Genomic DNA, 25,784 nt, shown 5'->3' with positions numbered 1-25,784 from the left:
GTGCATCTTAGAAGCAAGATAATATGGTGGTTATTGAGAAGCTTGTAACGAGGGTAATGAGAATATGACTCCCTAACACACAACTTCCCAAAAGAAAAAAAAAAAAGTTGCAAATGTTGGAAACCCTGAACAAAACTATCAGAGTACCTAAGTACATAAAATGCAAAGCATAAGTTTATTTGTCCTGCGAAAGTATAAAATCATAGAACGATCAGAAATAAATTACCCTCACTGCAACCTTTTAATTACACTTCACTTATATATTTATTGTAATTAACCAAATGGCAATCCCTAATCTAAGTAATTATGCAAAAAGTGCTTTGATCAAAATTAGATAGTGGCAAGATCCCATTTGCTTTAAACTGTATCTGTGGTTCATGTGCTTTATCATTTATTAAGCAAATATGTATAATGTTACATCTATTTTTTTCCAGGCCACAAGGACACATCATTCATCCTAATACCACTTCATGTCCTGCCAAATTGGCTCCTTACTGTTTAAACATAACCTTGGTGGGTTAGTACAATGGGCCTAAGGCCTCAGGAGAAGTAGAAACGAAAAAAGGGTAACAATGTTTCTTGTGGGGGAAAAAAACACACCAAAAAATACAGAGAGACTATTATAATTCAGACGAGAGGGGGTCAAAAGATTTAATGACTATTTCCCAAAACTGTAGAAATGATCATCATAATTTTAAATATCTTCCTAAAAATGGAGAGGGGAAAGGTTTGTTCTCAGGAAAAGTATTATATGCAGTTTCAGTAACAAAAATTGTAAATAGAATGTAAAGAAGGACATTTCCATCACTGTTGGTTGTTTACAGTATCACTTCATCTCACCTTGGCTCTGTTTAGCTTTTACTTTCTACATTTCAGAAGATTTTAACATTTTATTCATGAGTCTCAATGACAGAACTCTCAGTTAATTAAAAATGCATAGCAAACCCAATCTATTCAAACATTCAAAAAACTGAATCTGATATTGCAGTTTCATCATAAGATATTTGCTCTTTGTCCCTGGTTCCTGGAACAGAGCTCCTAAAACCCCTGGAATTTCCTGAGTGATGAGTGACAGGAGCCTCTCTGTGAGGCTTCTAATGAGATGACTCGTGGCCCAGCCCCTATATGGCTTCAGGATGGGGGCTGTTCGCTAGAAAGACCAAGCCTTGATTAGAAGCTGGGAACATTGAGCTCCACCCTGCCACCTGCAGAGAGAGAAGAGAGGCTGGAGATTGAGTTAATCACCAGTGGCAAAGGATTTAACCAGCCATGCCTGTGTCTTGGTCCTATTTGTGTTGCTGTTATAGAATACCACAGACTGGATAATTTATAAAGAAAATAAAATGTATTTCTTACAGTCTAGAGGCTGGGAAGTCCAAGATTGAGGGGCTCACATCTGGTGAGGGCCTTTATGCTCCTTCATCCCATGTGGGAAGGCAGAAGGGCAAGACAGCAAGAGAGCAAGAAGGGACCAAACTTGCTTTTACAGCAACCCACTCTCTCAATAACCAGCCCACTCTCTCAATAACCAACCCACTCCATTCATCCCCCAGTTTATTTATGATTAAACACATTAATCCATTCATGGGAGCAGAGACCTCAAGCCCTAATCACTTCTTATTAGGCCCCACCTCCCAACACTACTGCATTGGGTATTAAATATCCAACACATGTTGGGGAACGCATTCAAACCACAGTGCCTACAAAAACCTCAAAATAACTGGATGTATTATTCTGTTCTCATGCTGCTAATAAAGACATACCCTAGGCTGGGTAATTTATAAAGGAAAAATGCTTAATTGACTCACAGTTCCACATGGCTGCAGAGGCTCACAGTCATGGTGGAACACAAAGGAGCAGCAAAGTCACATCTTACATGGCAGCAGGCAAGAGAGCTTGTGCAGGGGAACTCCCATTTATAAAATCATCAGATCTCATGAGACTTATTCACTACCATGAGAACAGTATGGGGGAACCACCCCCATGATTCAGTTACCTCCATCTGGCCCAGCCCTTGACATGTGAGGATTATTACAATTCAAGGTGAGATTTGGGTGGAGACACAGCCAAACCATATTACTAGATTCAGTGAGCTTCCGGGTTGATGCACATATCTATGCACCAGGACTGTGGCATAGCTCAACTCCACTGGGGTCAGAGGCTTCTGCACTTGGGACACTTCCAGACTTCCCCAAGTACCTCTTCCACTGGCTGTTCATTCAGACTCTTTATGATCAAACAGTAAACATGAGGAAAGTGTCCTCCTGAGTCCTGTAAGCTATTCTAGCAAATCATTAAGCCCGAAGAGATTTGTGAAGACTCCCAAATCTACAGCCAAGTTGACAGAAGTGTGGCAACCTGGAAGCCCAATATTTGCAACTAGAGTCTTAAGGGAGGGCAGTCTTGTGGGACCGACCCGTTAAACCCGTGGAGGCTGACACTAACTCCAGGTACTGTTAGAATTGAATTGAATTGCAAGACACTTGGTGTCAAACTATTAGGTGTCAGGAAGGGGGGGAAAAAAAAACCTCTCAGACATTCTTTATGTTTCATATAAAAATTGTACGTGTCCTAGTAGTGGCTAAGGTTCTGAACAGTCTTGAAGGGCTTTATGAATCACACCGAGATTGCATCATGCTGTATTTATTTAAGCAAAGAATTATTTATACTCCAGGTGTAGAGTTTAATACATTTTCTTATATTCTAATTTTGTCTCATTCCTGAACTACTGTAGAAAAATATAGTCTTGGTTTCCCATGGCTGCTGTAACAAATTACCACAAACTGGGTGGTTTAAACAACAGAAATCTATGCACTCATAGATCTGAAGGCCAGAAGTATAAAATCAAGGTCTCAGCAGATCCAAACTCCTTCCAGAGGCCTTAGGGAAACATCCATTCCATGCCTCTCCTGGCTTCTGGTGCAGCGAGCATTCCTTGGCATTCCTTGGCTTGTGGCCCCATCATCTCTGCTCCACCTCCATTTTCACATCACCTTCCCTTCTATGTCTGTCTTCTTATCTTGTGTCTCTCATAAACACCCTTCTCATTGGATTTAGAGCCTACTCAGATAATCTAGTATAATCTCCTCATGTCAAAACCCTTAACTTTATTACAGTTGCAAAGATCCTTTATCCAAATAAGGTTGCATTCACTCACTGCAGAGATGAGAACATGGACATATCTTTTTGGGGGCCACCATTCAACCCACTAGACCTTCTTATCTTTGTCCTTCCCTGTCTCCAAAAAATATTCTCTTTTAAAATACACAGCAGTTAATATCTGGAGGGAAACTAAATGTAATATACGTATCATGCACGACACAAACAGAACTTTATTCCTTGTGAATGATAACACAAGCCAGCTACAAGATACTGCATTGAGTAAATTTTTTTTTTTTTTTTTGAGACAGAGTCTCGCTCTGTTGCTCAGGTTGGATTGCAGTGGCATGATCTCGGCCCACTGCAACCTCCACCTCCCAGGTTCAAGCGATTCTCCTGCCTCAGTCTCCCAAGTAGCTGGGACTACAGGCACCCGCCACCGCACCCGGCTAATTTTTTGTATTTTTAGTAGAGAGGGAGTTTCACCGTGTTAGCAAGGATGGTCTCGATCTGCAGACCTTGCGATCCACCCACCTCTGCCTCCCAAAGTGCTGGGATTCAGGCGTGAGACACCACGCCCGGCCTGCATTGAGTAATTTTAAGTAGATGGATACAATATCTTGGTTCCTACAGACAGATGGTCCTTTGAGAGCCAATCAGCCTGTCGTATACATTAAAAACTGAGAGTCATACTGTCCAGCATGTCTTCAGTATTATACAGATTCAAACATTTACTGATGTGAGCGTTTCCTCCCACATGCCAAACTCTATTATGAAGAACATACTTATATCTTTTAAAAGAAAGAAGGGCCAGGCATGGTGGCTCACGCCTGTAATCCCAGCACTTTGGGAGGCCAAGGTGGGCGGATCACGAGGTCAGGAGATCGAGACCATCCTGGCTAACACAGTGAAACCCTGTCTCTACTAAAAATACAAAAAATTAGCCAAGCGTGGTGGCGGGCGCCTGTAGTCCCAGCTACTCAGGAGGCTGAGGCAGGAGAATGGCGTGAACCCGGCAGGCGGAGCTTGCAGTGAGCGAAGATCACGCCACTGCACCTAGGCTGGATGACAGAGCAAGACTCCGTCTCAAGGGAAAAAAAAAAAAGAAAGAAAGAAAGAAAAGGTCATGTACATTTTAGTCTATTAATACTTTTATGATCACTGTACTATAGAGACACTCGACTTTATAAAATATACTAGAAATATTCACAGGTAAATGAATTGCTAAGTTACATACTAACTTACAACCTTCAAACCAAGTGGTGATAATTCACACACACACACACCCAAAATAAAATTATGTATGTGAAGAATTTGTAAAAAAAAAAAAAAAAATACTAAAGATTTAAAAAGCACTCTTCCTTCAGCATAAATTATCAGAAACATAAATACCTATGGCTCTTATGGGAAATAATAAAAACATGCAGGAATGTTTTACTCCTTATTTGTTTTAGAAAAGAAACAGTTCCTCTGAGAACTATATAAATATAACTGCAGAAAAGTAAATAAAATTCTCTTTAATTTTGACAGCTTGCTATGCTCTTCTGACCCACAATAGTTATAAAACTATGTCATAGTCTTGGTTTGGCCAAAAGAAATGGAACAACAGCTCACTACTTCATCCAAAGCAATGCTTATTTTTCGGAGTGCAATTAAAAAAATGCAGATTCATAAGTGATTTCTTCAAATAATAGAGGAAAAAAATTCAGGTCAATGTGTCCTAGAAATATAAAATTATATATTGACATAAAATTATGTCAATGAAAATTATATCAACGAAAAGCTCTTATAGAAAATCTCATTTTTATAGGTTGTCCTTGTTGAGTAGTGCTACAGTTTGGTTTGTTTGTCCCCTCCAAATCTCATGGGGGTGGGGTCTAATGGGAGGTGTTTGGGCCATAGGGGCAGATCCTTCATGAATGGCTGGTGGTAACAAGTGGGCTCTAACTGTATTAGTTTCCATGAGAGCTGGTTGGTCGTTAGCAAGAGCCTGGCACCTGCCTCCCTTCTCTCTACTGCTTCCACTCTTCCCATGTGATCTCTGCACACTATCGCTCCCTTTTACTTTCTACTATGAATGATAGCAGCCTGAAGCCCTCAGCAGAAGCAGATGCTGGTGCCATGCATCTTGTACAGGTTGCAGAACCATGAGCCAAATACACCTCTATTCTTTATCAATTACCCCATCTCAGGTATTCCTTTATAGCAACACAAAAATGAACTAAGACAAGCAGCTATACTTTAGACAAGTAAAAACCAAAAAATGGCCAGGCACAGTGGCTCACACCTGTAATCCCAGCACTCTGGGAGGCCAAGGCGGGTGGATCACCTGAGGTCAGGAATTTCTGACCAGCTTGGCCAACACAGTGAAACCCCATCTCCACTAAAAATACAAAATTATCTGGGTGTGCTGGTGCATGCCTGTAATCCTAGCTACTCAGGAAGCCGAGGAAGGAAAATCTCTTGAACCTGGGAGGTGGAGGTTGCATTTAGCCGAGATCATGCCACTGCACTCCATCCTGGCTGACAGAGCAAGACTCCGTCTCAAAAAAAAAAAAAAAAAAAAAAAACCCAAAATAAATGCAGCCATATAAGAAGTACAGGCATAAGTTAGTGCACTGACATTTAGCTGATATAATAAAATTTAAGCCATGTCTATATGGAGCTATAAGTGGCTCATGGTAAAACTGCCTTTGCTGAATTATAAATAATGAGAGGAATTTAATATAACTGACTCTATTTTGCTTTGCTTTTAATTTCATAGGTTTTTTTTCTTATTCTAACATGGAAGCCAAGATAACTATGAGAGGAATTTATAGTTACACTTTGAAGCAAGGAAAACTGACCCCATCCCCCGCAACCCTGTCCTTGTTCAAAGATCAAAGCTGCATTCATATGGCAAGGTTAAAATTCCGGTAGGGGCTTAAACCTCACTAAAAAATAGGCATAAACAATGACCCGCTATTGTTTAGCGTGCTTTCCTATAAGTTGCTTACTGCACTAGAGTCACGTAACCAGGGGTTACAAGGTTTCCAACTTCCCCAAATACTCCTATAGATCACATCAGTATTGTGAAACCTAAAGACCTGGCCTTTGAGATATTTTTCAGATTTCACATTTTGGTAGATCAAGAGATGCCACCTGGTTCTGAGAACCAACCCTTTCCTGGGAACTGACTTTACTGCCCAAAGATGTTTTAGATGCCCCTATGACCTCATCCCCAGCCAATCAATTGTTCCAATTCCCCAGTAACCCCCTGCCTACCGAAGTCCCCTTAAGAAACCCTAGCCTCCGAATCCTCAGAGAGACAGGTTTGAGAAATTTCTCTGTTCTCCTCACTTGGCCAGCCCTGCAATTATTAAACTCTGTATTTGCCACAAAAACTGCTGTTCACATTGGTTTTGTTTGTTTTTTTGTTTTTGTTTTTGTTTTTTTTGAGACGGGATCTTGCTCTGTCACCCAGGCTGCTCACTGCAGCCTCACTTGCAACCCTCCTGGGTTCAAGCCTCCCTAGTAGCTGGGATTACAGGCGCATGCCACCACGCCTGGCTAATTTTTGTATTTTTAGTAGAGATGGGGTTTCGCCATGTTGGCCAGGCTGGTCTCGAACTCCTGACCTCAGGTGATCCACCTGCCTCAGCCTCCCAAAGTGCTGGGATTACAGGTGTGAGCGACCATGCCCAGCCCTCATTGGTTTTGTTTGGGGCAGTGGGCAAAAAGAACCTACCTGGCTGTGACAATGGCAGAAATGGATCACTCACTTTGGATGCCTTTATGAACCATTCACATGGTTGTACCATCAATTCTGGGGAGACAGAGCAAGCGAATGATGCACAGAGCTTCTTGGTTCTGTCTCACCAGTAATTACTACCTGAGCAGAGGGGTCTCCACACCTCTCTTTATTCGTCATCACTTCAAACATGGTACAGTCGAGTATGTTGATCACCTGCCCCTTACTACCTTACTTTTAGAGTGAGTAGCAACCTCCTTCCAGTTACCCAGGCTCTAACAGTTTAATTTTTACTTCTCCTTCTTCCTTCATCCCATATCTGCAGCCTCTCTTTAGCTTAACTGTATTCCATGTATCTGTGACCTCAACGCTTGTACCTCTAAGGGCCTATAGCCATGATCCAGGCCCTCAGCACTTCTCTGAGCACAGACAGCAGCTGTGAATGATGCCACTTCTACATGTACAAGCCCTCAGTGGCTCATGCCTTCCTTCTACACCAGCTGTGTCTTTCCCTATACTAATAAATAGTATATTGGGTACTTACAATATACGAGTCACTGTTCTAAACACTTTACACACATTAACTCCCTGAATCTACAGTAGGCTCTCTTATTACACCCCCATTTTACGGTCAAGGAACGTAAGGAACAGACAGCCTCAGCAAATTGCCCAAGGTCATACAAATGATGAATGACAAATGTAGGATTTGTACCTGGCCTTTTTGGCTGCAGAGCCCACTCTCAACTCTGCGGCCTCAGTACCTTTCTGTCCTCCTCGTCCCGTATCCTAACCATTCTTTCTTCCCAATACCGTGCAACCAATGTGAACGACTACATCCAATCAGGCTAGACTTCTTACTACCCTGAAATGTGCCAAGCCCATTTCTGTCTCTAGGACTTCCTACAGCACTAAAAATGACCAGCCTTCCATTTTCTGCTATCCAAATCTTACCTATTCTTCAAAGCCAAATAAAGTTCCACTTCCTCCACGCTATTCTTCAAACCCAAATAAAGTTCCACTTCCTCCATGCAGGCTTCCCTGACTTCTTGAGGTTCTATTTTCTTCCCTCAATTGCTACATCAGTACAGTGTGCCCACACCAACTTAGGACTTCATTTTGTATCTTTTTTGTTTCCCGGATATACTCATTCATTCAACAAATATATTTCAAGGACCAAAAAATCCATTAAAAATGTGGAAACTTGTCTAGAGGCTGAGGATACAGCTGTAAACAAAATGTATAGGCTTTCATGAGGCCTCCATTTGGGAGAGGGGAAAGGAGACAAGAAATAAACATAGTATCAGCTCTCTAGCAAAAAAGTGTTTCACATAGAGAGAAAACAAGAATGAGTTCAGCATGTTTAAAGAATAGAAAGAAGGATGATACATACTTGTGGGGAAAGGGGAGTAGTAAAAGATAAAAATGTTGATGGTATCAACAAAATTTTGTATTATTTTTATATTATTTCCCCCACAAATCTTGGACTAATGCTAAACAGAGTTGTATCATTTCAATACTACCAAACCATTTACAGATGTAATTAAGCCTGGACCAATATAGCTACCTCAAAAGAATGCAATTATCTAGCTAATTGAGGACAAGGACATAACTAATCTAAAAAATTGGACCCAAAAGGATTGTATTAACTCCCTGGGATACACTGATAAAATAGGGTAAATAATTATCAAGCTCCTCCCCCTCGGACTATTGTTACATAAACAGCAGAAAACTATTATGGAAACATTCTAATAATAAGTTGCCTGCAAAGTTAAGATCAGTTGCCAATTACATATCTCTGGCAGAAAAAAATTCAACTAACCAATTTAACCAAATATCATGAGCTGAATATTTCTGAGATAACTCCTGCTGCAAATAATTTCTATAGACTTAACCTGCATTAAAATATGCTACTGTAGATATGGGGAACTATCCAAACTTTTAAGGGCTTTTCTGGTTTACATAAAAAGGAATTTCTGATTTATATTACAAAGACTTGCTTCATAGTCTATATGAATGTGACTATATAAAAGAGAATGACTGACCTGCTGTACATCATTAACTCAGAATGCAAGGTTGGTGATTTCTCTGCCTAGTCAGGAGACATGCTCGGGGGAAAAACAAGGGAGTAGAGAATCTGACTGCAGAGAAAGAGCGAGAGTGAGCGAAAGTGCAAAAGCTCCCTGCCTTATAATAAACATGACACTTTAAAAGGAACTATTCAATCCAGATGTTTCTCTATAATTTGGGGTCTACACTCTAGACTATGCAAAAGAAATTTGCTGCATCCTTTATATAGTCATAGATTGGGAAAAATCAAATTCCTACCTTGAGAGAGTGATATCAAAAAGTGAAAGTGGAGAGCTTTTGTGTACTCAAAATGCCTCTCACAATTCCACCTAAATGGACAGCTCAACTCCTCCAGGAGGACTTCTCTGATTCAACTGTGTCATTCAACATCTCCTGGAAACTTGGAGGTCCAGATTATATTCTATTATCACTGCTTTGCAGTGATTCTCAATTGCTTAATCTTCCTACCTAGACTATGAATTTCTCAAAAGCAACAAAGTTTGACTTCATTCTACAAACATCCATTGCTGGCTGCCCCCAGCGTTGCCCTAGAAGTTCCCAGCAGAGGAGGTCCCACATAGGGGTGGATGATGTGTAAGCTTACAGTTATTAATAGAAACGTACTCCAGGGGCAAGTCTACCCAGAATTATCAAGGGGCCGATCCATCTCACTACTCCTTATAGCCACTTGACCCTTTTACTCCATACCAGTTTCTCCACGCATCAGGCATACGGAATCCACTTAACTCAAGTACACTACTGCGTATCAATCTGTCATGTTAACCAAGTCCACCACACAACAGCCAAGAGAGGCAGCTGTCCTGATATCTCAGGGAAAGGGGAAACAATTATCTGGTTTACCTGAATAACTCAAAAAGTAAAACAGGGCTTAGAATGGAGGTTTCAGATTTAGGGGTATTGTAATAATATGTTAATGCATGAAAAAAGATTTGCCATGTTCTTATAAAAAATATTCAAGGAAAACCACTTTGCCTTCAAAATGGTGATAATAATATTATTATATAGTAATTAGTTTACAGAGTGCTTTCACATTATTTTTGAGTTTCACATAGGCTTTATGAAACAAGATACACCCAATTATTCCCACTATATAAACAAAGAAACCAAAGTTCAAAAAAGTAACATAAAACACCCACAATAATGCAAACAGCACAGAACCAAACCTAAGCTTAAGCTCACTGTCCAGACTCTTAAGTTCAGCACCCTTTCCACAATCTCTTTATACATTTTTTTTTCTGAAAAGTTTGTATGGCTACTGAATCGTATGACTCCTGCGACGTATCAGAAGTAGTGCACTGTAAGCAGCTAGAAGAGAAGGACAACATCTCTTTAACGCGTTTAGCATTGCTCGAATTCAGTCTTCCAAGTGTGCACCTTGGTCAACAGTGCAACTGACGCTGATGCCCAAGCTCACCCCTGAAAGAGATTTTCAGTACCTTTGCATTGTGGTTTATTTTTCTTTACATCTCTCATCCTGATGTATTTCCTCTCTGAACCTAAATTCCTGCCACCAACTGACAGAACATTTCAAAATAACAATGACCAAATCCCAAAGTCAGCCAGGTGGACTCACAGGCAGGCAAATGTTTGGGAATGGCTTCTCCAAGGCAAGGGCAGATCCATCAAAGAGGTGATGCAATAACTCCCTGCTCATCATGTTGTCTCCTGCATGTTTTGAGTGTGAACTCAATATCCTTCTCTCCTCTGAACAAAAAGTAATTTTTGGCAAAGAGCAAGCTGGAGGAGAGAATAGCATGCTCTCACATGCACTGTCCACAAATAAAAGTGAGGCTGCTCCTCAAACTACTCTTTCAGTAGCTTTTTTTTTTTTAATATGACTTCCCTTTAGGTGACAAGAGATGTGCTCCTAGGGAAAAAGTCAATCAAATATTCATAAAGAGAATCATATTTCCCCAAGAAATCATATTTTCCCCCAAATTTGATTTTTACATTAACATTTAGAGCTAGCTCATCATACCTTACCATCTTTCTATTTTCTTTTTTTTTTTTTTAGATGGAGCGGAGTTTCACTCTTGTTGCCCAGGCTGGAGTGCAACGGTGCGATCTCAGCTCACTGCAACCTCTGCCTCCCAAGTTCAAGCAATTCTCATGCCTCAGCCTCCCAAGTGGCTGGGATTACAAGCAGGCGCCACCACACCCAGCTAATTTTGTATTTTTAGTAGAGACGGGGTTTCACCATGTTGGTCAGGCTAGTCTCGAATTCCTCAGCTCAGGTGATCCACCCACCCCAGCCTCCCAAAGTGCTGGGATTATAGGCATGAGTCACTGCACCTGGTCCATCATTCTGATTTTCATTTGGCAATGGTACCCCCTCTCCATCCCTAAAACTGACAAGCAGTTCATTAATAAATCAAAATGTACACGCATGAAACTAGCCTCATTTTAAGGGAAATCTGTTACAAACCCTTCCTACAATTTTTTTTAATGTGGATAATTTTTCTTAACCTTTTTTAAAGTAGGCTACACATGCAGTGGATTGCATAGGGCCATAGTACCTAGTAGACTAAGACACAATTTGAGTGCGGGGTGTGGCCTTGACACTGTTTCATACATGCAGAGCTTTCTGGCCACAGGCAGGTTTGAAGCCCGTCTGCCCTCATTAGCATAAGGCGCTAAGCTAACCTTCCCCACTGTTATATGAATCTAAAAAATTCGCTCTCCTGTGGCTCTCTGCATTATCACCAGGACAGGATTTAATTCAAGATGGTAACGGTTAACTGTAAGTCACAAACTTTTCAACAGATCGCTACCTGGGTTCATTCATATCTCTAGGACTAGAATTGCACATATGTTAGCCCTTTCTCTTGAAGCAGAATATTCCCGATGTGTGGCAGCAACAGCAGCCAAGGAGGAAACACAAACTTGGCCAAGTACTGAGCAGATTGCCACATCCGATTCCATTATGTGAACGTCAAAATAAACTGTAAAATAAATAAATAAGTCTTGAGTCTTAAACTCCATTTTTTACCGGTGTCTGGGTTAAGGGATGTGACAGGCCCAAGGTTACAAAGTCATTGCCAGGGCCTCCACAGCAGCCTAGGAAATACTGCAGCCTCCGACTGCTGTTTGCATTTGCTGGTTAGGCTGGGATGTGGCATCTGATTGATTTCAATTGGAGGAGATAGGAGCTCTTTATCCAAAAGCACACTGAAATAGGTCAGCAGTTATTATTCAAAACAGATCCAGGCTACCTTAAATCCGGAGACATAGGCAGGGTGAAATAGAAGGGTGAGTTTTGGAAAAAGTCACTTGACACAAAGCCTGGCTGGCCCGGGGAAGCTAGAAGACCCTGCCTGCCAATCAACAAAATGAAGTGGTATAAAAAGAAGTTTCTATTTGTGTGTGTGTGTGTGTGTGTGTGTGTGTGTGTGTGTGTGTGTGTGTGTGTGTTTAATGAAAAGTATCTTAACAGACTGTTAATAATAAAGCTCTGTCTCACATATGTAAAACATCCTTACTGCTGCAGCTTCTCAGAGAAATCCTAAGAGCAGCCCAGCCGGTCTTCGGCATCAAGGCAGACACGGATGCGTTTTTGCAGCTCTGCTTCTAGTTCTCCCCAACCCCACTCCCACCCTTCCCCGCTTCCTGCCCCACCACCACTGCCCCAAAAGTCCTGTCTTGCTCTGCTGCACTTTTCCAGGTGCAGCGCCTGGGTTCCGAGGAGACGGGGGAGAGGCCTCGAGGAGCAAGTGTGGGAGGTGGGGGAGCGGCCGGGGACCACGTCCGGGAATCCTCTCCCCCAGGAGAGCGCTGAGCCCCGCCAGCTGCAGGGGAGCCCCGGCGGCTGCAGGGGAGCCCGCGACAGTCCTCCCCGCGCTCCCTCGGCAGAGATGCCCCGCAGGCTTGTCTGCTCCAGGCGCGACCGCCCCCGCGCGGGGGACTTGCCCCGCTTTCGGTCTTTCCAGAAACGGGCGGTCTGCTCCTGTTCCGAAAATGGAGACAGGGAGAGGGGGCTGCGCGACCCCCACCCAAGATCCCTGCACCCTTCCTTCCCGCCGCCTCTCCTGCCCGCCCCCGCCTGCCCCCGCCTCCCGCCGGACTCACCTCGGCCCGCGCCCGCGCTGGTGGCAGTGGAGTTCCCGCAGCCCATCGCGCAGCCGGCCGGGGAAGCCGCGCTTCGAAGCTCGCGGCCGCGGGTCCTGGCGGCGGAGACCCAGACGAAGGGCGGCGCGCCCCGAGCGGGAGGCTGACCGGGCCGCGACGGGCCGGGAACCGAGTGGACGCCGCCCCCTCCCACCGCCGGGAGACGCGGCCCGGGTCGCGGCGGGCTGCGGGCTGCCAGGCGGAAACCACCCGGCACCCCTCGCCCCGGCCCCGCCCAGCCCGGGGACCCGCCGGACCCACCCATCGCCCCGGCAACCGCGGCACTGGCCAATCCCCAGCCTCCTGCGCGCTTCGGGGTCGGCCATTGGTCGTCGTTACGAGGGGCGGGAGTTTAAAGTGGGCTCCGGGGCAAGGGCGCGGGAAGGGGCGTGGCCGGCGCCGCGGGGTGGAGGTGTCCACCTGCCCACCTTCAGCATCCTCCTTGCCTTGTCTTTGCTTTTCTTTCCTCACTTCCCCACCCTGCCCCAGGATGTGGGGAGGAGAGGAAGTAGCAGGGGGCACCTGTTTTCTGCACAGTGGACGCCCAATAAATGCTATTGACTGAATGTTGTGCAAGTCTGAAGCCAAAACCGAAATCCCCGGCTGCTTTAACAGAAGGCCAATGCAGCTCTGTTCCCCATACGCACTGCCTGGCAAAAGACGTAAGTTCTTCCCCAGATTGGTCATATTGACCTATTCCTCTTTAAAACAAATGTCTGCAACGATTTCGATAACTTGGATTCAGGACCTCCTCTCTGATAAATGAGAGAACCGTGGCACGGTGCTGTACGTTTCAACCTGATAGTTGGGCCAGCGTTATTGGAGTCAGACTGTCTGGGTAACAGTCTTCGTTCTGCCCCGTGATAGCAGTGTGACCTCAGGAAAGTAACTTAACCCATTGGGTACATCCATTGTTTCACCTATAAAATGACAATAACTCAGTTACATATAAAGTACCTAACAAAGTTCCCTATCTTTAGTAAATATCAGCCGTTATCATTATTATTATTAACTCTAATAGAAATGAATACAAATTCCTTAAAGGGAAAGACTATCTGTTTTTTCATAGCGTCCTCCTGGCTCGTAACACAGACTCACTAAATGTTTTGTGAGGTGACTTCAAGCCAGGAATTAAAGCTCCATTTTAAATTCACTTAATATTTGTAGGGAGCCTAGCCTGTGCCAAGTCCTTTGTTAAGTTCCGGGGATACAAACATGTGAGAGACAGTCTAACCAGGCAGATAGATTATAATAAATTAATTACAATATAAAAGGGATGTTAACAGAGGAATACAGGTGCCATAGAGTCCCAGAGGATGCTGGGATGCTGGTTAAAAGACTTGCCTAAGGCCGGGCACGGTGGCTTACACCTGTAAACCCAGCACTTTGGGAGGCTGACGTGGGCGGATAACGAGGTCAGGAGTTCGAGACCAGCCTAACATGGTGAAACCCTGTCTCTACTAAAAATACAAAGATTAGTTGGGTGTGGTGGCATACACCTGTAATTCCAGCTACTCAAGAGGCTGAGGCAGGAGAATTGCTTGAACCTGAGAGGTGGAGGTTGCAGTGGGTGGAGATAGCACCACTGCACTCCAGCCTGGGCGACAGAGCGAGACTCTGTCTCAAAAAAAAAAAAAAACAGACTTTCCTAAAACCATACTGTTGTGTTTACATAAAAATTTGAACCAGAATCAAGGACTTGGCAGGTTTTTGAACATGACCTTTGAGGCAATGGTGCGTTCTATCATTCAGGATGCAAAATATACAGCGTTCTCCATTTGAAAATTAGCTGTGGTAGCCATGTGCTGAGAGGATAATTAATTCTTGGATAAATAAAGGTATTTTTGAGTTGACTTCTAGAAGTACTGCTTCTCTACCAGCCTGTGCTGTCTTGGTTCAGTGTCCATCCTAATACAAAGCCAGAATTGGGGAAAAGGGAACTATAAAGTAGCCAAAAGATATACTCCTACTTATTTCTGTGCTGACACTAGACTCCAGCCTTAGGACACTTGTAAGAGACAGAAAACGGACCTTGACACCTAGAAACTGGCCTAGAAGCTGTGACACTCAACAGTTGGGCCTTTGCATTCTCCTGTTGAACACAGTTGTATAGAACACCAATATCACACAAGGCCACTCTATGAATTATGAAATGAGACAAAAAACAAGGCCACTCAGTAATCTTGTCTAAGTGCTGACAAAAACAAGGTCATTGTGCAAACCCCCAAAACACCAAACATCTCCCCATCCTGCCTGATATGATTGTCTGCTGCTGCTTTACCAGTTATGGTTTTAGCCCGGTTCTAGTCTTCCTGCCTAGAGATGAGGTTCATTAAGAATCTCTAACCATAGAATTGTCCCTGCTTCCTGACAATATCTAATGTAGAAAAAAAAAAGTCCTGCTTCCTTAAATCCCAACCAAAATCACCTATTATGAACCTAAATCCTATAAGTTCTTTTCTAACACTCACTGAGATACCTCATGGTTCCTTGCAGTGTGCATTCTGCCTTATAATGTTATAGATTATGTGATCTATCAATTATTTCAGCAAGCACCATTGAGTATCACCTTAAGAGCTCCAGCCATGATAAATTACCTATTGGGTACAATGTACACTATTTGGGTGATGGTTACACTAAAAGCCCAGACTTCACCACCACCCAATATATCTGTGTACCAAAAATGCACTTGTACCCCCAATCTGTTTTTAAAGTGCCAGCCACTCTTCTAAATGTTTGAGGGACAGCAGTGAACAAGAGAGAGAGGAAAAATAAAGTGGGAGGCGATACATCAAAACAAATACAATCAGATAATATTAGATACAAGTGCAATTGGAAAAAATAAGTCACTGGAATAGGAGAGTAGGGGTAGAGGGAGAGGTGCTATTCTAGATATAAGGTTGGTGCAAAAGTAACCGCAGTTTTTGCTATTACTTTTTTATTATTATTATACTTTAAGTTTTAGGGTACATATGCACAACGTGCAGGTTTGTTACATATGTATACATGTGCCATGTTGGTGTGCTGCACCCATTAACTTGTCATTTAGCATTAGGTATGTCTCCTAATGCTATCCCTCCCCACTCCCCCCACCCCACAACAGTCCCTGGTGTGTAATGTTCCCTTTCCTGTGTCCATGTGTTCTCATTGTTCAATTCCCACCTATGAGTGCAAACATGCAGTGTTTGGTTTTTTGTCCTTGTGATAGTTTGTTGAGAATGATGATTTCCAGCTTCATCCATGTCCCTACAAAGGACATGAACTCATCCTTTTTTATGGCTGCATAGTATTCCATGGTGTATTTGTGCCACATTTTCTTAATCCAGTCTATCATTGTTGGACATTTGGGTTGGTTCCAAGTCTTTGCTATTGTGAATAGTGCCACAATAAACATACGTATGCATGGGTCTTCATAGCAGCATGACTTATAATCCTTTGGGTATATACCCAGTAATGGGATGGCTGGGCCAAATGGTATTTCTAGTTCTAGATCCCTGAGGAATCGCCACACTGACTTCCACAATGATTGAACTAGTTTACTGTTACACCAACAGTGTAAAAGTGTTCCTATTTCTCCACATCCTCTCCAGCACCTGTTGTTTCCTGACTTTTTAATGATTGCCATTCTAACTGGTGTGAGATGATATCTCATTGTGGTTTTGATTTGCATTTCTCTGATGGCCAGTGATGATGAGCATTTTTTCACGTGTTTTTTGGCTGCATAAATGTCTTCTTTTGAGAAGCGTCTGTTCATATCCTTCGCCCACTTCTTGATGGGGTTGTTTGTTTTTTTCTTGTAAATTTGTTTGAGTTTATTGTAGATTCTGGATATTAGCCCTTTGTCAGATGTGTAGGTTGCAAAAATTTTCTCCCATTCTGTAGGTTGCCTGTTCACTCTAATGGTGGTTTCTTTTGCTGTGCAGAAGCTCTTTAGTTTAATTAGGTCCCATTTGTCAATTTTGGCTTTTGTTGCCATTGCTTTTGGTGTTTTAGTCATGAAGTCCTTGCCCATGCCTATGTCCTGAATGGTATTGCCTAGGTTTTCATGTAGGGTTTTTATGGCTTTAGGTCTAACATATAAGTCTTTAATCCATCTTGAATTAATTTTTGTATAAGGTATAAGGAAGGGATCCAGTTTCAGCTTTCTACATATGGCTAGCCAGTTTTCCCAGCACCATTTAATAAATGGGGAATCCTTTCCCCATTTCTTGTTTTTGTTAGGTTTGTCAAAGATCAGATAGTTGTAGATATGCAGCATTATTTCTGAGGGCTCTGTTCTGTTCCATTGGTCTATATCTCTGTTTTGGTACCAGTACCATGCTGTTTTGGTTACTGTAGCCTTGTAGTGTAGTTTGAAGTCAGCTAGTGTGATGCCTCCAGCTTTGTTCTTTTGGCTTAGGATTGACTTGGCAATGAGGGCTCTTTTTTGGTTCCATATGAACTTTAAAGTAGTTTTTTCCAATTCTGTGAAGAAAGTCATTGGTAGCTTGATGGGGATGGCATTGAATCTATAAATTACCTTGGGCAGTATGGCCATTTTCACGATATTGATTCTTCCTACCCATGAGCATGGAATGTTCTTCCATTTGTTTGTATCTTCTTTTATTTCATTGAGCAGTGGTTTGTAGTTCTCCTTGAAAAGGTCCTTCACATCCCTTGTAAGTTGGATTCCTAGGTATTTTATTCTCTTTGAAGCAATTGTGAATGGGAGTTCACTCATGATTTGGCTCTCTGTTTGTCTGTTATTGGTGTATAAGAATGCTTGTGATTTTTGTACATTGATTTTGTATCCTGAGACTTTGCTGAAGTTGCTAATCAGCTTAAGGAGATTTTGGGCTGAGACAATGGGGTTTTCTAGATATACAATCATGTCATCTGCAAACAGGGACAATTTGACTTCCTCTTTTCCTAATTGAATGCCCTTTATTTCCTTCTCCTGCCTGATTGCCCTGGCCAGAAATTCCAACACTATGTTGAATAGGAGTGATGAGAGAGGGCATCCCTGTCTTGTGCCAGTTTTCAAAGGGAATGCTTCCAGTTTTTGCCCATTCAGTATGATATTGGCTGTGGGTTTGTCATAGATAGGTCTTATTATTTTGAGATACGTCCCATCAATCCCTAATTTATTGAGAGTTTTTAGCATGAAGCATTGTTGAATTTTGTCAAAGGCTTTTTCTGCATCTATTGAGATAATCATGTGGTTTTTGTCTTTGGTTCTGTTTATATGCTGGATTACATTTATTGATTTTCATATGTTGAACCAGCTTTGCATCCCAGGGATGAAGCCCACTTGATCATGGTGGATAAGCTTTTTGATGTGTTGCTGGATTTGGTTTGCCAGTATTTTATTGAGGATTTTTGCATCAATGTTCATCAAGGATATTGGTCTAAAATTCTCTTTTTTTGTGTCTCTGCCAGGCTTTGGTATCAGGATGATGCTGGCCTCATAAAATGAGTTAGGGAGGATTCCCTCTTTTTCTATTGATGGGAATAGTTTCAGAAGGAATGGTACCAGTTCCTCCTTGTACCTCTGGTAGAATTCGGCTGTGAATCCATCTGGTCCTGGACTTTTTTTGGTTGGTAAGCTATTAATTATTGCCTCAATTTCAGAGTCTGTTATTGGTCTATTCAGGGATTCAAATTCTTCCTGGTTTAGTCTTGGGAGAGTGTATGTGTCGAGGAATTTATCCATTTCTTCTAGATTTTCTAGTTTGTTTGCGTACAGGTGTTTATAGTATTCTCTGATGGTAGTTTGTATTTCTGTGGGATCAGTGGTGATATCCCCTTTGTCATTTTTTATTGCATCTATTTGATTCTTCTCTCTTTTCTTCTTTATTAGTCTTGCTAGTGGTCTATCAGTTTTGTTGATCTTTTCAAAAAAACAGCTCCTGGATTCATTGATTTTTTGAAGGGTTTTTTGTGTCTCTATCTCCTTCAGTTCTGCTCTGATCTTAGTTATTTCTTGCCTTCTGCTAGCTTTTGAATGTGTTTGCTCTTGCTTCTCTAGTTCTTTTAATTGTGATGTTAGGGTGTCAATTTTAGATCTTTCCTGCTTTCTCTTGTGGGCATTTAGTGCTGTCAATTTCCCTCTACACACTGCTTTGAATGTGTCCCAGAGATTCTAGTATGTTGTGTCTTTGTTCTCGTTGGTTTCAAAGAACATCTTTATTTCTGCCTTCATTTCGTTATGTACCCAGTAGTCATTCAGGAGCAGGTTGTTCAGTTTCCATGTAGTTGAGCAGTTTTGAGTGAGTTTCTTAATTCTGAGTTCTAGTTTGATTGCACTGTGGTCTGAGAGGCAGTTTGTTATAATTTCTGTTCTTTTACATTTGCTGAGGAGAGCTTTACTTCCAACTATGTGGTCAATTTTGGAATAGGTGCGGTGTGGTGTGCTGAAAAGAATGTATATTCTGTTGATTTGGGGTGGAGAGTTCCGTAGATGTCTATTAGGTCCACTTGGTGCAGAGCTGAGTTTAATTCCTGGATATCCTTGTTAACTTTCTGTCTTGTTGATCTGTCTAATGTTGACAGTGGGGTGTTAAAGTCTCCCATTATTATTGTGTGGGAGTCTAAGTCTCTTCGTAGGTCACTAAGGACTTCCTTTATGAATCTGGGTGCTACTGTATTGGGTGCATATATATTTAGGATAGTTAGTTCTTCTTGTTGAATTGATCCCTTTACCATTAAGTAATGGCCTTCTTTGTCTCTTTTGATCTTTGTTGGTTTAAAGTCTGTTTTATCTAAGACTAGGATTGCAACCCTTGCCTTTTTTTGTTTTCCATTTGCTGGGTAGATCTTCCTCCATCTCTTTATTTTGAGCCTATGTGTGTCTCTGCACAAGAGATGGGTTTCCTGAATACAGCACACTGATGGGTTTTGACTCTTTATCCAGTTTGCCAGTCTGTGCCTTTTAATTGGAGCATTTAGCCCATTTACATTTAAGGTTGGTATTGTTATGTGTGAATTTGATGCTGTCATCATGGTGTTAGCTGATTATTTTGCTCCTTAGTTGATGCAGTTCCTTCCTAGCATCAGTGGTCTTTACAATTTGGCATGTTTTTGCAGTGACTGGTACCGGTTGTTCCTTTCCATGTTTAGTGCTTCCTTCAGGAGCTCTTTTAGGGCAGGCCTGGTGGTGACAAAATCTCTCAGCATTTGCTTGTCTGTAAAGTATTTTATTTCTCCTTCACTTATGAAGCTTAGTTTGGCTGGATAGGAAATTCTGGGTTGAAAGTTCTTTTCTTTAAGCATGTTGAATACTGGCCCCCACTCTCTTCTGGCTTGTAGAGTTTCTGCCGAGAGATCAGCTGTTAGTCTAATGGGCTTCCCTTTGTGGGTAACCCGACCTTTCTCTCTGGCTGCCCTTAACATTTTTTCCTTCATTTCAGCCTTGGTGAATCTGATAATTATGTGTCTAGGAGTTGCTCTTCTCAAGGAGTATCTTTGTTGTGTTCTCCATATTTCCTGAATTTGAATGTTGGCCTGCCTTTCTAGATTGGGGAAGTTCTCCCAGATAATATCCTGCAGAGTGTTTTCCAACTTGGTTCCATTCTCCCCGTCACTTTCAGGTACACCAATTAGATGTAGATTTGGTCTTTTCACATAGTCCCATATTTCTTGGAGGCTTTGTTCATTTCTTTTTATTCTTTTTTCTCTAAACTTCTCTTCATGCTTCATTTCATTCATTTAGTCTTCTATTGCTGATACCCTTTCTTCCAGTTGATTGCATCAGTTACTGAAGCTTGTGCATTCGTCACATAGTACTCGTGCCGTGGTTTTCAGCTCCATCAGGTCCTTTCAGGACTTCTCTGCATTGGGTATTCTAGTTATCCATTCATCTAATTTTTTTTTCAAAGTTTTTAACTTCTTTGCCATTGGTTTGAACTTCCTCCTTTAGCTCGTAGTAGTTTGATCTTCTGAAGCCTTCCTCTCTCAACTCGTCAAAGTCATTCTCCGTCCAGCTTTGTTCCATTGCTGGTGAGGAGTTGTGTTCCTCTGGAGGAGGAGAGGCACTCTGATTTTTAGAGTTTCCGGTTTTTCTGCTCTGTTTTTTCCCCATCTTTGTGGTTTTATCTACCTTTGGTCTTTGATGATGGTGATGTACAGATGCGTTTGTGGTGTGGATGTCCTTTCTGTTTGTTAGTTTTCCTTCTAACAGTCAGAAACCTCAGCTGCAGGTCTGTTGGAGTTTACTGGAGGTCCACTCCAGACACTGTTTGGCTGGGTATCAGCAGCAGTGGCTGCAGAACAGCGGATATTGGTGAACCGCAAATGTTGCTGCCTGATTGTTCCTCTGGAATTTTGTCTCAGAGGAGTACCTGGCCGTGTGAGGTGTCAGTCTGCCCCTACTGGGGGGTGCCTCCCAGTTAGGCTACTTGGGGGTCAGGGACCAACTTGAGGAGGCAGTCTGCCCATTCTCAGATCTCAAGCTGCGTGCTGGGAGAACCACTACTCTCTTCAAAGCTGTCAGACAGGGACATTTAAGTCTGCAGAGGTTATTGCTGTCTTTTGTTTGTCTGTGCCCTGCCCCCAGAGGTGGAGCCTACAGAGGCAGGCAGGCTTCCTTGAGCTGTGGTGGGCTCCACCCAGTTTGAGCTTCCCAGCCGCTTTGTTTACCTACTCAAGCCTGAGCAATGGTGGGCGCCCCTCCCCCAGCTTCGCTGCTGCCTTGCAGTTTGTTCTCAGACTGCTGTGCTAGCAATGAGCAAGGCTCTGTGGGCATAGGACCCTCTGAGCCAGGTGCAGGATATAATCTCCTGGTGTGTCGTTTGTGAAGTCCATTGGAAAAGCGCAGTATTAGGGTGGGAGTGACCCGATTTTCCAGGTGCTGTCTGTCACCCCTTTCTTTGACTAGGGGTCAAAGACCCGTTCCGCTTCCCGGGTGAGGCGATGCCTTGCCCTGCTTCGGCTTACACGTGGTGCACTGCATCCACTGTCCTGCGCCCACTGTCCTGCACTCCCCAGTGAGATGAACCCGGTACCTCAGTTGGAAATGCAGAAATCACCCATCTTCTGCGCCACTCACGCTCTGCTATTACTTTTAATGGCAAAAACTGTGATTACTTTTGCACTAACCTAATGGGATGGTCACAGAAGGCCCTCTGAAGAAAGGAGAGTTTTGTGAGTTGTGGTTGATGTAAAGAAATCAGACATTGGCCGGGTGTGGTGGCTCACACCTGTAATCCCAGCACTTTGGGAGGCTGAGGAGGATGGATCACAAGGTCAGGAGATCGAGACCATCCTGGCTAACACGGTGAAACCCCGTCTCTACTAAAAATACAAAAAATTAGCCAGGCATGGTGGCGGGTGCCTGTAGTCCCAGCTACTCAGGAGGCTGAGGCAGGAGAATGGAATGAACCTGGCAGGCGGAGCTTGCAGTGAGCCAAGATCGTGCCACTGCACTCCAGCCTGGGTGACAGAGCGAGACTCTTGTCTCAAAAAAAAAAAAAAAAATAGAAATCAGACATGGGAAGATCCAAGGAAAGAGGATTCCAGGCAAAGAGAATGAAAAGAACAGGAGCCCTGAGGCAGGAACGTGCTGGGTGTGTTTCATAAACAGGAGAGAAAAAAAAAAAGGCCAGAATTCAAAGGCCCATCTGTAGAGTAGAGATGGGGAGGGTGCGGATTTCAGAGAGGGGGCTCAGAACATACACCTTGGAAAGGAGTTAAAATTTTATTCAAAGGGCAAGCAAGGTCATTTTGTGAGACAGAGTATGAAAAGTTCCTAGTAAAACGTCAGGCATATAGTAAGTACCCAATAAATGTTAGTCCTCTTCCTAATGTAGAATGAAATAGCAAGTCTATGCCCCCTTTTTCCTTTTTAGGAATTTTATTTTATTTTATAGACAACAGTTAATTGCATGTGGATGTTTTTAAAAAACAATGAGTCAAAAGAAAATCATTAATACATGCCTCATTTCCTGAGTGGTCAATTTTAGCTTCTTTTCCTGTGTCAGTTAGATCACATCACTTAGCTGTCATTATCATTCTTCCAACCAGAACTGATCTGGCATGAAGGAGAGAGAAGAGGTGTATGAGTGAAATTCATCTGACAAGAAAAAGAAAGCAAGAGGTAGGAGAATATAAACCTGAGTAAGTCTAAGTTTTCATGATTTTTCTTCCCACAAAGGGCTCCCCACAAAAAGTTTGTCAGCCTAGATTTTCTTTTTGCTTTTCTCTTTTTCCCTGTTGACATGCTGCAGGATGGCTGCCTCAGCACCCAGCAGCAAGTTCATACATAACCATACCCACCAACAGAAAAGAGAAAAGAGGCTCTTCTCCACACTGTGTCACTTTTTTTTTTTTTTTTTTGAAACGGAGTTTCGCTCTTGTTAGCCAGGCAGGCTAGAGTGCGGTGGCAGGATCTCGGCTCACTGCAACCTCTGCCTCCCGGTTTCAAGTGATTCTCTTGCCTCAGCCTCTCCAGTAGCTGGGATTACAGGTATGCACCACCACGCCCAGCTAATTTTGTATTTTTAGATTTTTAGTAGTGATGGGGTTTCACCATGTTGGCCAGGGTGGTCTTGAAGTCCTGACCTCAGGTGATCTGCTTGCCTTGGCCTCTCAAAGTGCTGGGATTACAGGCGTCGGCCATCGTGCCAGCCTGTGTCACTTTTAAATCCGGGTGGCACCCAGAACACTTCCTCTCCCATTGCATTAACCAAGATTTCATTGGCCTTTTCTTGATCCAATTACTGGAAATTGGTTATAATTGGCTCTAGTAAGTTACAGTTTACCCCTGAGTCATGACGGAAGTGTAGGATAGACACCTGAAAAAATTGGGGCTCTGCTGGCAAGAAAAGGAGCGTAATGAGTAACTGTTTAATCATTAGTTGTATATCAAAAGTTGTCAGAATCAAAGTGGAGTCACTTTATTAAAACCCTGACAAACAGAGGCTGGGAAGGCGATGAAGGAAATGTTCCCACGTACATATGGCTGATTACAAAAACAACCAGAAAAGGATGCAAGACTCACAATCTTTTTTTTTTTTTTTTCGAGATGGAGTTTCACTCTTCTCACCCAGGCTGGAGTGCAATGGCACAATCTCACCTCACTGCAACCTCTGCCTCCCGGGTTCAAGAGATTCTCCTGCCTCAGCCTCCCGAGTAGCTGGGATCACAGGCGTATGCCACCACGCCCAGCTAATTTTTGTATTTTTAGTAGAGACAGGGTTTCGCCATGTTGTTCAGGCTGGTCTCCAACTCCTGACCTCAGGCAATCTGCCCGCCTTAGCCTCCCAAAGTGCTGGGATTACAGGCATGAGCCACCACACCCGGCCAAAACTCACAATCTTGCACAAAGGGTACTGCACCCTTATACAAAAAAAAAAATTTTCTGCAAGGACATCTGCCCAGCAACTGCCTGTTGGACCTGACTGGCATAACCCTTGTTATTGATCCTTGTAGCCAAGGATAATTATCTCAAAACAATTAGGTAATCCTCCTTGTTTATTCTTTAAAAGCCATTATCTTCCTTTACTTCCCCAAATACACCCACCATATTCTATTGCAATGCTTACTCTCAAATACTATTTTCTTTTAGAGAACCTCTCTTCCGATTATTTAGGGTTTTTCAGTGGTGATAAAAATTACAAATGTGCCCCAATATCCGGTTCTCCTTTGAGTTAGACTGCCCTAACCCTTTGAAGATGGGCATGGACGTGACTAGTTTTGGCCAATGAAATGTGATTAAAGGTGAAATATGACTTTGAGATTCTGGACTGCTGGGAGTTAGGAGGTAGGAATGCAAGAGGTTTATTGGGGGTGATGCCTGAAAGATACAGGGATCGTGGGGTGGGAGGGGATCAGGAGTAGGCAGGGAAAGCCTTCAGACTGCATTGCATATCTGACACCCTTCAAGGGGAAATACAAAGACAGGTAAATTAGGAGTGAGCAGAAAGAAGCTTAGACTGTGGTGCAGCTCTGAGAAAGTCTTGGCCAAGGCCAGTGGGAATCTCAAAGGCAGATTGCCTGGAGGGGAGTCCCATGTTGGGCAGACATGACCAGGCCCTAGTAATTCCACCAAGCTATGAGCTACCCAGAGCTCAGCTTCAACACACCAGCAGATTCCAAAGGTGCCAACAGCTGGTGGCTGTCAGCCAACTTCACTCCTCACAACAAAGCATCTTCAAGGGTGGTAGACAAGAAGTACTTGATTACAAGAGTAATAAAGATTCTGCAGGCCAGAGGCCGTGGCTCATGCCTGTAATCCAAGCAGTCTGGGAGGCCAAGGCTGGCAGACCACTTGAAGACAGGAGTTCAAAACCAGCCTGGCCAAAATGGTAAAACCCCATTTCTACTAAAAATACAAAAATTAGCCAGGCATGGTGGCGCATGCCCGTAGTCCCAGCTACTTGGGAGGCTGAGGCAGGAGAATCGCTTGAACCCAGGAGGTGGAGGTTGCAATGAGCCGAGATCATGCCACTGCAGTCTAGCCTGGGCTATAGAGTAAGACTCTATACCCCCACCCCAAAAAAAGATTCTGCAGTAAGCTAGATTCTAGATTCTCCAGCTGCAATGACCCTAGAAGCACATGTGGAGGTGTTGGCTCCTCCATCAGCCTGCACCCCTGAGTCACTGCATGGCGTGGGGTAGAGGACCTCACCCACACCCACACTGAAACTGCAACATGAATGAGAAAGAAACATTTGTAATCTGTAAGCTACCTGAGATGTTAGGGTTGTGTTATCATAACATGTCGTATTTTAGCATAGCACAGTATAGCATAGCACAGCATAGTATAGCATACTACAGTATAGCATAG

At 43.1% G+C, this 25,784-nt stretch overlaps 1 protein-coding gene and 1 long non-coding RNA gene across 2 annotated transcripts in view; one reads left to right on the top strand and one right to left on the bottom strand.

The window, feature by feature from the left end:
• C13H12orf75 (chromosome 13 C12orf75 homolog) overlaps window positions 1-13,295 on the bottom strand; it is a 40,715-nt gene extending 27,420 nt beyond the window's left edge. The window contains exon 1 of the mRNA XM_055239489.2: window positions 12,983-13,295. Within this exon, the coding sequence (XP_055095464.2) occupies window positions 12,983-13,286 (304 nt within the window). The 5' untranslated portion in view covers window positions 13,287-13,295. The remainder of the gene's footprint in view (window positions 1-12,982) is intronic.
• Window positions 13,296-13,439: 144 nt separating this feature from the next.
• LOC129460931 (uncharacterized) overlaps window positions 13,440-25,784 on the top strand; it is a 71,097-nt gene continuing 58,752 nt past the window's right edge. The window contains exons 1-2 of the long non-coding RNA XR_008650331.2: window positions 13,440-13,683; window positions 23,021-23,093. This is a non-coding gene — a long non-coding RNA (uncharacterized lncRNA). The remainder of the gene's footprint in view (window positions 13,684-23,020; window positions 23,094-25,784) is intronic.

This window comes from Symphalangus syndactylus, chromosome 13 (assembly GCF_028878055.3).
Source record: "Symphalangus syndactylus isolate Jambi chromosome 13, NHGRI_mSymSyn1-v2.1_pri, whole genome shotgun sequence".
NCBI lineage: Eukaryota > Metazoa > Chordata > Mammalia > Primates > Hylobatidae > Symphalangus > Symphalangus syndactylus.
This window is presented reverse-complemented; position numbering and strand designations above follow the sequence as displayed.